This window comes from Hyperoodon ampullatus (assembly GCF_949752795.1).
Source record: "Hyperoodon ampullatus genome assembly, chromosome: 1".
NCBI lineage: Eukaryota > Metazoa > Chordata > Mammalia > Artiodactyla > Ziphiidae > Hyperoodon > Hyperoodon ampullatus.
In genome coordinates this window covers 82419863-82432724 of record NC_136914.1, presented here as the reverse complement: position 1 = coordinate 82432724, position 12862 = coordinate 82419863, and the positions used below count along the sequence as shown (strand labels likewise).

Here is a 12862-nt window from a genome sequence, read left to right as displayed (position 1 = left end):
GATATTCTGGTTTAGCTTGAATAGAAGATAAAAATTCAGACAATGTGGGGTGACCATATTCTACCCACCATACAGACTAAGAATTAAGAGAAAGCACAGTGAGCAGAATCTTCTCTGAGATACGCTCAGAGAAGCTGTTTGGATTCCAGAGAGCTTCTCAGCCTCTGCTTCCTGTCCCTCTTCAAGGCCCTGCTGCATTCCTACTTTTGGGTTTTATGAGATTCTAGCACAGTGTTTCTCTCTCTTTTAATGTTTTGTTCACTGTTATGTCCACAGAGCATAGAATTCATGGTGTATAATGAGTGCTTAATAAATTTAGTTGTTAAATAAATGACTGAAATTCATCCATTTTCTTAGGTGTGCTTAGTTTCTGTTACTTGCAACCAATGCATCCTGACTCGGTGGAACCACAGCTTTCCCTTAATATCCAGGAATGCATTATAGAAAATGAGGCAAGAACACATTAGGAGATGGAGAATAACAGCTCTTTCACTCCAAGAAAAGAAAGGAAGAAGTTAAGAAGGAAATGAAAAATTCCTACAGAGTTTGTAGATTCTATAACTTTTGACTCAAGGCTGGTCCATCATCATCCCCAACTTCCTTCTGCATGCAGTCTTCCACTCTTATCTTCCACTCTTGCAGATAAGGGTGGCCATGTGAAAGTTTTGACAAATGAGATATAAATGGGAAAGGTTTTGCTTTCATGATAAATTACACAGTTTTGTCTGGTGCCAACTCTCCCCTCTCCTTTTTTCCTGCCCTGAATGTGGACCTGATGCTTGAAACTGAAGCAGCCATTTTTGCTGCCATGAGGGAAAGGCCAGGGAATCACAGAGTCACTGGTCCTGGTACTGCTAAGCTACTAAACAAATGTGAGTTGTTGCATATCTCCATTCTTTCTGTTAAGTGAGAAAAAATTAATTGTTATTTTGTAAGCTAATATATGTTGGGTTTTAGTTACTTGCAGCCAAATGCATTCCTAAGTGATTCACCTCGTAAATATCAAACATCATCCATCAGCATAGACTACTGGTCAAGAGTAAAGGTTATGGACTTAAATTGCTTGGGTTTGACTCCAGGCTCTGACACTTGGACATGTTAGTTACTCAAGTCTTTTAGCTATCACTGACTCATTACAAAAATGCAACCATAAGTATAAGAACCAATAACCTCACAGGGTTATTGTGAAAATTAAAAGAAATAATTCACATAAATCTGTAAGCATAGTGCCTAGCACATAATAAATACTCCAGAAATGTTAACTAGTAATAATAATAATAAGAAGTAACTACATTTTTAACACTAAGAAGCAAAAAGCTTTGAAAGTTGGCTGACATTATTTTTCTGTTTGGAAACAATGAGAAGCTTGTTAACATGAATGGAAATACTCAAGATTCATGACAGTCTGCTTTCATTTTTGGTGTCTACATTGATTTACTTCACTTCAGCAATGAAGCCAGTGGCAATTTTATACCATCATGAAGACAGATGTAAGTTGGTGATTAATACAGTTCTTTCATTGGACAAATTTCTACCTATGTGATTAGGGAGAGTTAATACACTTAGGGGTGACAGTTTCTGACTCAAATTTACAATACTTAATATGCCCTGACAGCTGGTAATTGACTAGCAAATGGAAATTAATGTTAAATGAGTCTAGAACTTTTTGCATTGTGACTACTTCAATTGCCTTATTAATAAAGCTCCTTTGACATTGAGCTGTGACTTCCTGATCACCTAAAAAGAATATTTGTTATCAATGGCAAATACTCAAATAACTAAATGTGCATATTTAATATAAAACCACAAAAACTGAATGTTTGACATAAACTATAAATATATCTCATCTTGAGTATTGTCTCCACTTTAAATAGCTTTAATGTCACATGCTTATGAGACTATAAATTAGGCAGCATGGATCTACTCAGATCTCCCATTTTCATATATGGATATTTTAAAGCTTTTTTCTCACCCTCACCCATGTAACCCCCACCTCCTTTACCAGAGAACTTCACATTCTAATTTACAGAGAAAACAGAAGCCATCAGATGAGAACTCTCTCAACTTCCTGTCCCTTCCTCATAAACTCACAGAAGAGTGACCGCATATTGTAACAGCAAATCAGACTTGGTTTGATCAAGAGGGATCTCCAAAACTCGACTGGAGATCATTTAAACATCTATAACTGTTGTGTGGTCCTAAGAACATGAAAGAGTGCAAGATTCTATCAAGTTCGAAGTTCTTTAAATTTAAAAGACATTTATTTATTTTTAGGCTATCAAGTTCAAAGGTATCATTAGATAGAAAAATATGTACAAATCTTAGAATTCCATCAAATTCAAAGGCCTTTAGCATTTAGATAGAAAATATATGTACCTCTCTTAAAGGATAAAGACCAAACTGGTTGTCCTATTTCCTTGAGTAGATCAAGAATCAGATACTGTGTATAACTTTGGTCTTGGGATGTGGACAGTAGGAGTTATGAGACCAAAGCCTTTTTAAGTTTTGTAACTTGTGACACAGCTGTTCTAAAAAGGGCTCAGTGTGACATTTGGGAGGATGTAAATTACTCTGGATGCCTGCAGCTCTGTCGAAATATTTGCTTGAAAATGGCCTCAGTTATTCCCAGGTAATCTTGTTCTTTGGTGAGTATGCATCAGTCAACTCTAGGAAGATTTAACATCAAATATGGAAAGGTTTAAAGCATGAAATATGCTATTAATCATTTTGTGCATATTTGGTCTTTTCTATACTACTGATGTTTTAAGGAATATGACTGATTAGAGTGATAATTTTTTGAAAATCATTTTAAAATGAATAATTGAATTATTAGACTTCTGATTTTTAAGTTGAAATCTTCCTAAGTTTATGCATAATGTTATGCCACCTAAGGGGTTGTTTAGTCTACTCTATAAATTTAAGATTTACAGGGGGCTTCCCTGGTGGCGCAGTGGTTGAGAGTCCGCCTGCCGATGCAGGGGACACGGGTTCGTGCCCCGGTCTGGGAGGATCCCACATGCCGCGGAGCGGCTGAGCCCGTGAGCCATAGCCGCTGAGCCTGTGCGTCCGGAGCCTGTGCTCCGCAATGGGAGAGGCCACAACAGTGAGAGGCCCGCGTACCGCAAAAAAAAAAAAAAAAAAAAAAAACTTAAGATTTACAACAATTTTTAAGTACTCAGCAAGATTTTGTTTAAGTAGATAAATGAGGTACTTAAAAAGTATATTAAGTTTATAGATGTAGTTTAAAAATATTTGACAGTGTTTAAGTTGGCAAAAAGGACGAAGCATTAATCAAAAGCCCCTTGAAAGTGACTGTTCAATTATGTTAGGCTTCTAAAGAGAGTAAGATTTGTGAGATGAATGTAAATACTAGGGAGAATTGACATTGTGAATCTGTAACCTTAATATATTGAACACTAATTGTTTAAACCAAATTAAAAGTCTGAGTAGCTTTTTTTTATGGACAAAACACACACTGGCCTACACCAAAAACCTATCTCAATACAAATCTAACTTTACTGCACCCCCAGTCACAATTACTTCCTCCCCTTCTATCATAACGGAAATGATATCTTCCTCTTAGTTATAATTATCACCTCCATCTGAACTCCTCTGGGCTTGGGAAGGTTGGTTCTCCCTTTTTGCCTGGTTTTTCAACCTTTCTCTCTGACTGCTTCCCACATTTAATGATGTGCACGATTCCTCCATCTTAAAACCAGCAAATGAAAATCACGATGACAAAATGTTTCTTTCGAACTTCTCTGGCTTCTGCTCCATGTCCTTCTTTCTTCTTCAACTCTAAAAAAAGGTGCCTGCCTTCTGTATCCACCCCCTCCACTCCTCTACCCACCATGGTGACTCTCCCATGGTCACTGTTTCATGAAACCATTCTCACCAAGATCACAATGGCTTCCTCATTGTCAAAGCCATGGACTCATTTTAGTCATTTTATTTCTTGACCTCTCAGTAGCATCAGAAGCTTAAGCACTTTTCAGTTATTAAAAGACTCTATTCTCATGGCTTTCATGACCTATCTTTTGACTCTTGCTTTTTTTGTCCATCCCTTATTATGATGATTTCAGTTTACTTTAGAAAGTTTCCACATGCATATTGTGATATTATGGAAGCTCCTTAGATTAAGTTACAACCCATCTGCTTCCAGCATTCCAATAAAATACACAGTCCAGGTGGTCAGCTGGCATCCTAATGAGGAAAGCCATACCCCAAAGGCAGCTATAATGAACACTTCTATTATTTGCATCTGTATTAACATATGATGCTTTGCTAATTAGCATACTGAATTACAGAAATGGGCTTTAACTGGTAAACATGGTGGACTGTTGACTAGCATTTTAAATATCTGAAAGGGGTTCTAGATGGTGAAATTAAAGGTATTAAACACTTGTAGATGGTTAAATATATTTTAGAGCCTCTTCCTACCTTTACATGAATAGGGTGTAAGAAAGGGTTTTTCCCTGTACTAAATGATCTTCTATCCACCTCTGAACTCTGGAGAATTCTGGTTTCTTGATGCCAGGTATAAGGGAAGAAACCCCTGCCCCTAGAATTCTAGACGTTTGCGTTGAACGCACCTTTCACGCAGGGTAGTGGTCAAAGCACCTAAAAGTCCAAAACAATGGCACATTCTCAAGCCTACATGAGTTCTCACAAGCTATCTTTAACTTTCTTGTTAACTAATGTTTAATTTTAAAATGTCAGTGTAGTATAATGTGATTTGAGATTTGATTTCATTTATAGAATGAACTTTGCTGGCAACCACAACTTATCAAAGAGCTGTCCATGACCAAAGTGGCTTAGAGACAGGAGACTTCAGGGCCAGGTCCTTGGCCTCTGTTCTTTCTTTATTTATATATAACACCTGGGAAATCTCACCCACTCCCATTACTTAAATAACATCCAGTTGCTGATGGCCTCCAAATCTCTCTCTATCCCCTGGGCTCCAGACCACTATAACCAAGTGCCCACAAAATATCTTCACTTGGATGTCTCATCTCATGTTCAATATGGAACTCACCATCTTCTCAATTTTACACGATTCCATATTAGTGGCTCCCAAACACGGGTCCACAGACTGACTGCAAGAGTATTATCTGGGGGAACTTATTAAAAATACAGAGTCTTGGTTTCTACTGTGATCTTTTGAATAAGAATCTCTCAGCAGGCTTCCCTGGTGGCCCAGTAGTTAAGAATCCACCTGCCAATGCAGGGGACACGGGTTCCAGCCCTGGTCCGGGAAGATCCCACATGCCGGGGAGCAACTAAGCCCGTGCACCAACTAAGCCCGTGCACCACAGCTACTAAGCCTGAGCTCTAGAGCCCGCGCTCTGCAACAAGAGAAGCCACCGCAATGAGAAGCCCGCACACCGCAATGAAAAGTAGCCCCCGCTCACCGCAACTAGAGAAAGCCTGTGCACAGCAACGAAGACACAACGCAGCCAAAAATAAATAAGTAAATAAAATTTTAAACAAGAATCTCTCAGGGTTTCTACCCTGAGAATCTGAATTTCTAACAAGCTTCCCAGGTAATTCTAATATACCACCAGATTTAGGAAGCACTGCCCAATATAGCCATAAGGCAACACCATCCACCTGGTTGCCCAAGTCAAAAATCAGGTGCCATGATGGAGAAAGGCTTAAAAGGAGAAATACTCCAACAGAATTGGAGCAAACTCTACTCACTCATTTAAGAGGCAAAAATCTATCATCAGCATGTCTTGGCCTATGTTCTCTCATTTTTGTCTCTGTTGATAGCAATTTTATTGCTCTTAAACACCCTGCTTTTCCTTTTCCAGGGACATAACTGCTGAGTGGTAGTCTATGTTTTCCTTTGAGAGTACTTTTAGTTGTAGCATTGCGTTCTTTACCTTCTTCATAACTGGCCTTATGCACTGGTGTAGGACAGTAGGGATGAATTTTTTTTTACTCTGGGAAATATTTCTTGGTGCTAAAAATTTAGAGAAATTTTATCTAGATTAGATCTTTTAGGGGCAGATAGACTGGTATATAATAAGGTCCCACAAGATCTCTGGGAATAAATGTCACTCCAGGCTAGCACTCAAGACAAACATCTCTGAATGGAGGCTGAGGACTTCACTGACTCCTTAAGATTGATTTGAGTGCTCCATCTAAGGCTACCTTGTGCCTGTCCTATCTAGTACTATAAGACATGCTATAGTTGCTTTTATGCAACACTGCCTTACCCAGCTAGATGGTAGGCGTCCTGAAGATAGTTGTACTACTCAGATTCTGGGGCATAACTCATGTATCCTGAGGCTGGTTGAGGCCTTAAAGGATCTAGTACAACCTCCAAAGTTCAAGTGAGGCTGGGGACGATCCCTTATGGATGTTGTAGAGTGGATTCCTGAAGGAAGCCTTAACTCAATGGCTTCTGAGTCTGTACATCAGAATGGATGAGAAAGGGGCCCTAAAGACAGAAATAGCTTCTCTGAGTGCATCAATTGTGAATGGTGTGATCCTTCAAAGTAGAGGTGCCAGCTGAGCAGCTGGCAGAACCACTGGCCCCAGGCCCCCTCCTTGTCACACCACCCTACCTGCCAAGTTATGGCCCCCATGCTGGCTCAGGCAAAGGTGAAGCTAATAATGTGGATTTTAAGGGAACTCAGACCACTTATAGAAAAATATATACATTTAAACCCATTATCACAAAATCTAGTGTCCTAGATTATATAAGTTTACTTCTTCAAAGACTATTCTGCCAAGTTTTTTTTTAAGCAGGCATTTTCCCTTAGAAACTTTTTTTAAAGGTGATGAGATTCTTTTAGGCTCAGATACACCTGGAATCAGATAGGTTTTGGAGCTTGACTACTCCTATAGGACTTGACATTCCTCAGGGGAACTGTGTTCAAGATCCAAACAGCCAACTTGTAAATGAACTTTTCATTGAAGATATTTTGTAGAATTCATTATCTGCTGGATCAACAGAAAAATGGTTGTTTTCATCACTGCAAAAGGACTTCTTATAAGTGTCCAACAAACAGCAAATAAAACAGCAAACGAACAATGCTTGAAGACAAAGCACAAAACTGAATTCTTCTATATTAACCTAAGATACAAGGATAGGCTGCCACGAGAGATAGCAGAACCCCCTTTTCTGGTGATTATTTAAAAGAGACTATATTTGTACCTATTTATAAGGGTTTAAATGGAACCTGGGTGAAAGAGATATATCCCTTCCCTTCAAGGCCCTTCCAGCCACCCATATCAGCTTTCTGCCTTCTTAGAACCAATATACTCACAAGAATTCCTCCTACACCCCATTTCTATCTGAGCTCCTGATGCAATGCCACACACATACATGCAGAGCCATGGCCCCAACTCTGTGGCCAATATTTGTATTTCCAACCAGATACTTTTGTGATGCTTCATTAGGAGGAAATGCTCACCCTTTCAAAGTCCTTGAAAGCTATCAGTGGTGCTAGGAGAGGAGGGGAGTATCTGTCTGCCAGCTGGCTCTGTCCCTGTAGCACTAAGGAGGTTTATAAAGTGCTTGCAAGAGTAGGATTCATTCGATTTGCTCAAAATTTAGGAAGATGGATGTGTAGGAGCATACTGACTTTTTTTTGTGCTATCTTTATTAGCAATTTTGTTATAACTTTTAATTGTTTTTATTTTTTAATTTTTTTAATATTATTATTTTTGCAGTACGCGGGCCTCTCACTGTTGTGGCCTCTCCCGTTGCGGAGCACAGGCTCCGGACGCGCAGGCTCAGCGGCCATGGCTCACGTGCCTAGCCACTCCGCGGCATGTGGGATCTTCCCGGACCAGGGCACAAACCCGTGTCCCCTGCATCGGCGGGCAGACTCTCAACCACTGCACCACCAGGGAAGCCCTGTTATAACTTTTAGAAGTCTGAAATTGGAATGTATAATCTAGCCTTCATGAACTCACATATTTTGAATCAGTGAAGCTTTTGTAGTTTCTTTTAGTCGTCTTCGGTCAGAATGGTGTGGCTAAGACATAGTTTCTTAATGTACAAAGATATGTATCAATAGTAGCACTTACAATAACAATTGGGAACCAATGGTCCCCCAATAGAAAGACAGCATGGAGGGAACTCAGGTTCCAGAGTCAGGCATATAGGTAAATACAAGAATAGGGTATATCCTATTGGTTCTGTTTCTCTGGAGAATTCAGGCTAATATACATCCTTGCATCATTATTTCTTAAAGCTCTCTCAGTGGTTGAAATGTTCAGCTAGGGTTGAGACCCTCTGGTCTAGGAATTCCTTCAGGGGGGTCCATGGGTGGCTTTAAAGGGTCTGTGATATCATGGAACTTGTAAACAAAATTTTACATGTATGTTTACATATCTGATCCAAACTCCCATCTGGTCCTCAAATGCCTTCCATGACGTTCCTGCAGAATGATTGTTTGCTTTTGTTTAAACATCTCCAGTGATGGGAACCCCGCCTCTTCCCTGAGGAAGCTCATCTTATCTTAGAACAATTCTAAGAGTCGCTTTGAGGAAACTGTGGCTAAGAAGCTTGATTCTGAATAAAAGAATCACAGAACATTAGTTGGAAGGATACCTCGTGGTCTTCGTGTGCAAAGTCCTCATTTTACAGAGGAAAAACTGAAGCACAGAGAAATTAGGTGTCTTGCTCAAACTAACAAAGTTAACGATAGATGGAGGATGAAAACCCAGGCCCCCCGACCCCCTGCTTCGTTCCCATCCCTCACTGCTTGCAGCAGAGTCACCTCAAGGCGGTGATCTGTGGCACTCCAGGAGAGCAGGGCTGGGCCTGGCAGAGGGAAGACTCTCATTTCCCCTATACCATAGCATCCTTCTAGAAGGCAGGATTGGAGGACAGTGCCTCCCCACCCTTTCCAGTCCCCACATTGATTGAGGGGAAGGTGTCAGGAAAACCCAGCTTGATGGTCATATTGATGTGGAACCAGGTACCACCTGGGAGACACTGGCCTGTCTTATCTCCCAGAGAGACAGATGCAGGCACTGAAGGGAAGCATGAATGTGTTTTGCCTCTGGTCCCCTGGATGGCGGTATGTGATGATAAATGAGTGATCTGAATGTTTAAGATCTTCCCAGTAGATTTGTAAATATGTATTAAAATTTGAGTGATGTTAAAGAAACATTGACTTGTTTAGGGTGGAATCAGGTTCATTAATAATTTGGACTCATTACGTTCAATATTAAAACATCTTCCATTTACGACTGAGTAGCTTAATCTTACTGGGTTGCTTAATATCTCTGAGCCTGGTTGCCTCGTCTATAACTTGAGGTCAATGATGTCCAGCTTAGAACCTCAAAGAACTGTTGTATAGAGTGAATTACATAACCTATAGAGTAGCTAGCAGAGTGCCTCGCACACAGGATGTGCCCAATAATTGGTAATTGTTATTATTAATAATAAAACAATTATCAAAATGCAAATATTATAATGACCAATTACTCTCATATATGCCTTTTCTCACCACACAACACATCTCTGACGACAGAGGTAATGTCACAATGTATACTGAACTCCTAATCCCTACCCACAGAGCCTGGCACAAATCTATGGCCGTGGTAGTATCAGTAAGAACTTAGGTTGAACTGAGTCAAGTGAACCACTCTTACCAGATTACTCTGTTCTTTCAGGGGTATTTCGGATCCAGGTTCTCCCTCGAGGCTGACGGAGTCAATGCATTCAGCAAGGGCATCCTCAGTCACGTCTCCATTGGGGGGGTGCTCCACGGGACCGCGGTCTTTGGGCTGCTCAGTGAGTCCAGTGTCAGCAGTCTCTGCACCCTGAACAGCCGCATTTTCATGCACATCTCCTCTGGGGTCAGCTGGCGTTAGCTCATTTGAAATCGTAGCTGAATCACAGTGAGCTTCTGCATCTTTGGGTAAGGTATCACTATTGGGCATGTTGGTGATCTCTGCTTTGTCTCCAGTGGCTAAGGTGTCATCGCCATCATCAGACATTTTAATATCTGTCAACATGATTACAAACAAACACCTTATGCTTTAATTCAAATTGTTAAACTTTAATTCAAAGCCCTGAATAATTAAGTTAAATCTGGTGGGAGTAACCTTTCTTCTACCAAGAAGAAAGTTTATGTAACCTTGGGGTAGGCTGAATAATGGCCCCCCCAAATATCTATGTCATAATCCTTGGAAGCTGTGAATGTTACCTTATATGGCCAAAAGGACTTTGAAGATATGATTAAATTAAGAATCTTGGATTATCTGGGTGAACCCTAAATGAAATCACAAGTGTCCTTATCAGAGAGAGGCAGAGGGAGATTTGACTACAAAGAGGAAAAGGTGATGTGATGATAGAAGCAGAGATTGGAGTGATGCATTCTGAAGACGAAGGAAGGGGCCACAAGCCAAGGTACACTGGTGGCCACTAGAAGCTGAAAAAGTCAAAGGAAACCATTCTCCCCTCAGAGACTCCAGAACTATAAGAGAATACATGTGTATTATTATAAACCACTACGTTGGTTGTACTTTGTTACAACAGCTACAAAAAACTAATACAAGCCAACCGTGCTCTCTTTAAACTTTCATGGATCTCTTACTTGGCATGAAGAAATAAATATTCATATGGGAACTAAGAGTATTATCTGTATCTGTGAAAGTGTTTATTTAATATGACTTTATTAATTATATTTGTAGCCATAATGAGAATAAGCATGGAAAATACCTGAGAGCTTATAAAAAATATTTGACATTTGGCTTTGCAATGTGGTCTGAAATTCAAATTGAGAGAGATATACATACACATAAGTGTGTCCTGTTGGGTACCAGCCCGTGAAGGCCTGGGCTATATTTGGACAATAGTTTAGATGGAAAAACACAAGGAAGAAACAGAAAAAAAGAAGCCAATATTAAGCCAAATAAGGAATGTAGCCATTACAAAATAACCTACAAAGCAGAAAACTCTTTATGAAGCTTGCAAGTTATTGCTATCATATCGAACAGTGCAGTTCAATAGAACTTTCAGTGATAATGAAAATGTTCTGTATCTGCACTGGCCAATATGGTAGCTAACAGTCACCTGTGGCTATTGAGCACTTAAAATGTGGCTAGTGCAACTGAGGAACTAATTTTTAATTTTAATTTTAGGGAATTCCCTGGCGGTCCAGTGGTTAGGACTTGGTGCTTTCAGGGCTGTGGGCCTGGGTTCGATCCCTGGTTGGGGAACTAAGATCCCACAAGCTATGCGGTGCAGCCAAAAAAAAAAAAAAATTAATTTTAAATAATGTAAACTTAAATTTACACAGGTATGTGTGGCTAGTGGCTATCTTACTGGATAACACATATCTAGGAGGCTTATTCAAGATGATAATTTTCTTAGTCTAAAATAAAGACACAGTGCTCTCACTACACAGGAAGCCAAGTCTCAGGAAAATCAGTGGGTATTTTTGTTGACCTCAGTGTTTACCAGTTGGTCAAATCTCTGGTCACTGTTAAAACCACAGTATATGGGAAGCCATTTTACATATTGGTCACATGATGGCACAGACTTAGAACTCACATGCCCACACCAACCCTCTTGTCCCCTCAAATAGACATTCCCTAAAGTTGTCTAGCTATTTTCTTTTCTCTTGCTACATTCTCTCCCTTGGTGAATCACGTTCCTTTCTCACAGTTTTACACACTTCTATGTTGTGACTCTCAAATATCTACCTCCATTCTATAGAGACAGAAAGTAAATTAGTGGCTTCTAGAGACTGAAGGGAGAGGAAATGAGTAATGGCTGCTAATGGGTATAGATTTCTTTTGTGGGTGATGAAAATGTCCTAAAACTAGATAGTAGTAATGGCTGTACAATTCTATGAACATGTTAAAAACCACTGAACTGCACATTTAAAAAGAGTGAATTTTTAGTATGTGAACTTTGTTATGAATTATATCTCAATACACTGCCATAGAAAAAATTCTACCATTGGATAAGCAGTTCTAATCGTCAGCTGAACATCTCTTTCTGTCCCAAAGGAAACCTGTTGTCTTGCCATTAATTCTAGATCTTCACTTTGACCTTTGTGTTTCTTTTTTTTTTTTTTTTTTTTTTTTTTTTTGCGGTACGCGGGCCTCTCACTGTTGTGGCCTCTCCCGTTGCGGAGCACAGGCTCTGGATGCGCAGGCTCAGCGGCCATGGCTCACGGGCCCAGCCGCTCCGCAGCATATGGGATCCTCCCAGACCGGGGCACGAACCCGTATCCCCTGCATCAGCAGGCGGACTCTCAACCACTGCGCCACCAGGGAGGCCCTGTGTTTCTTTTAATGGCACCTAGATTTCTCTAATAACCCAGGCTTAAAATCTCAGAGCTGTCACTGACCAAACCTTTACTCTCTCAAGAATATATAATATCAATAGCTATCATTTACTGAGTGCCTATTAAATCCAAGCTCTTTAAATGTGCTATCTCCTGTGAGTTAGATACGATGAGCTTCATTTTACAGATGAGGCAACTGATGCTCAGAGGTCACACTTTAAGGAACAGTGGCAGATTTGAGATCTGAACCCACGTCTGACTTTTGAGATTGAGCCACGTCGGAGCCCTATCTGCAATGCCACTTGCCTCTTCTCTTACATTCAACCAGTGCTCAAATCCTAGAGGCTCTTTATTCAGAATCCAAATCCTTTCTTTTACTTCTATTTTCCCTGCCATCACCTTCAATCAGGTCCTCAATTTGATTCATGTTGATGATTTCAATATTGGGTTCACCTCTCCACTGTTCTCCCTTTCACTTCCCCATCCTTCCCCACCCTTTACCTCACTGCTTTAATTACATCACTTCCTGCTCAGGCAGCCTCAGGGGCTTCCCACTTCCTATTGAGATGAAGCTACCTCCTTCAGCTGCCATCCAA

At 40.3% G+C, this 12862-nt stretch overlaps 1 protein-coding gene across 4 annotated transcripts in view; it reads right to left on the bottom strand.

Moving 5' to 3' along the window:
• FAM114A1 (family with sequence similarity 114 member A1) overlaps window positions 1–9966 on the bottom strand; it is a gene marked incomplete at both ends in the record, with an annotated part of 56005 nt that extends 46039 nt beyond the window's left edge. For all 4 annotated transcript variants that reach the window (XM_079701679.1, XM_079701682.1, XM_079701680.1 and 1 more), the window contains one exon: window positions 9619–9966. In XM_079701679.1, coding sequence (XP_079557805.1) covers window positions 9619–9966 — 348 coding nt within the window. The remainder of the gene's footprint in view (window positions 1–9618) is intronic.
• Between the last annotated feature and the right edge of the window lie 2896 nt (window positions 9967–12862).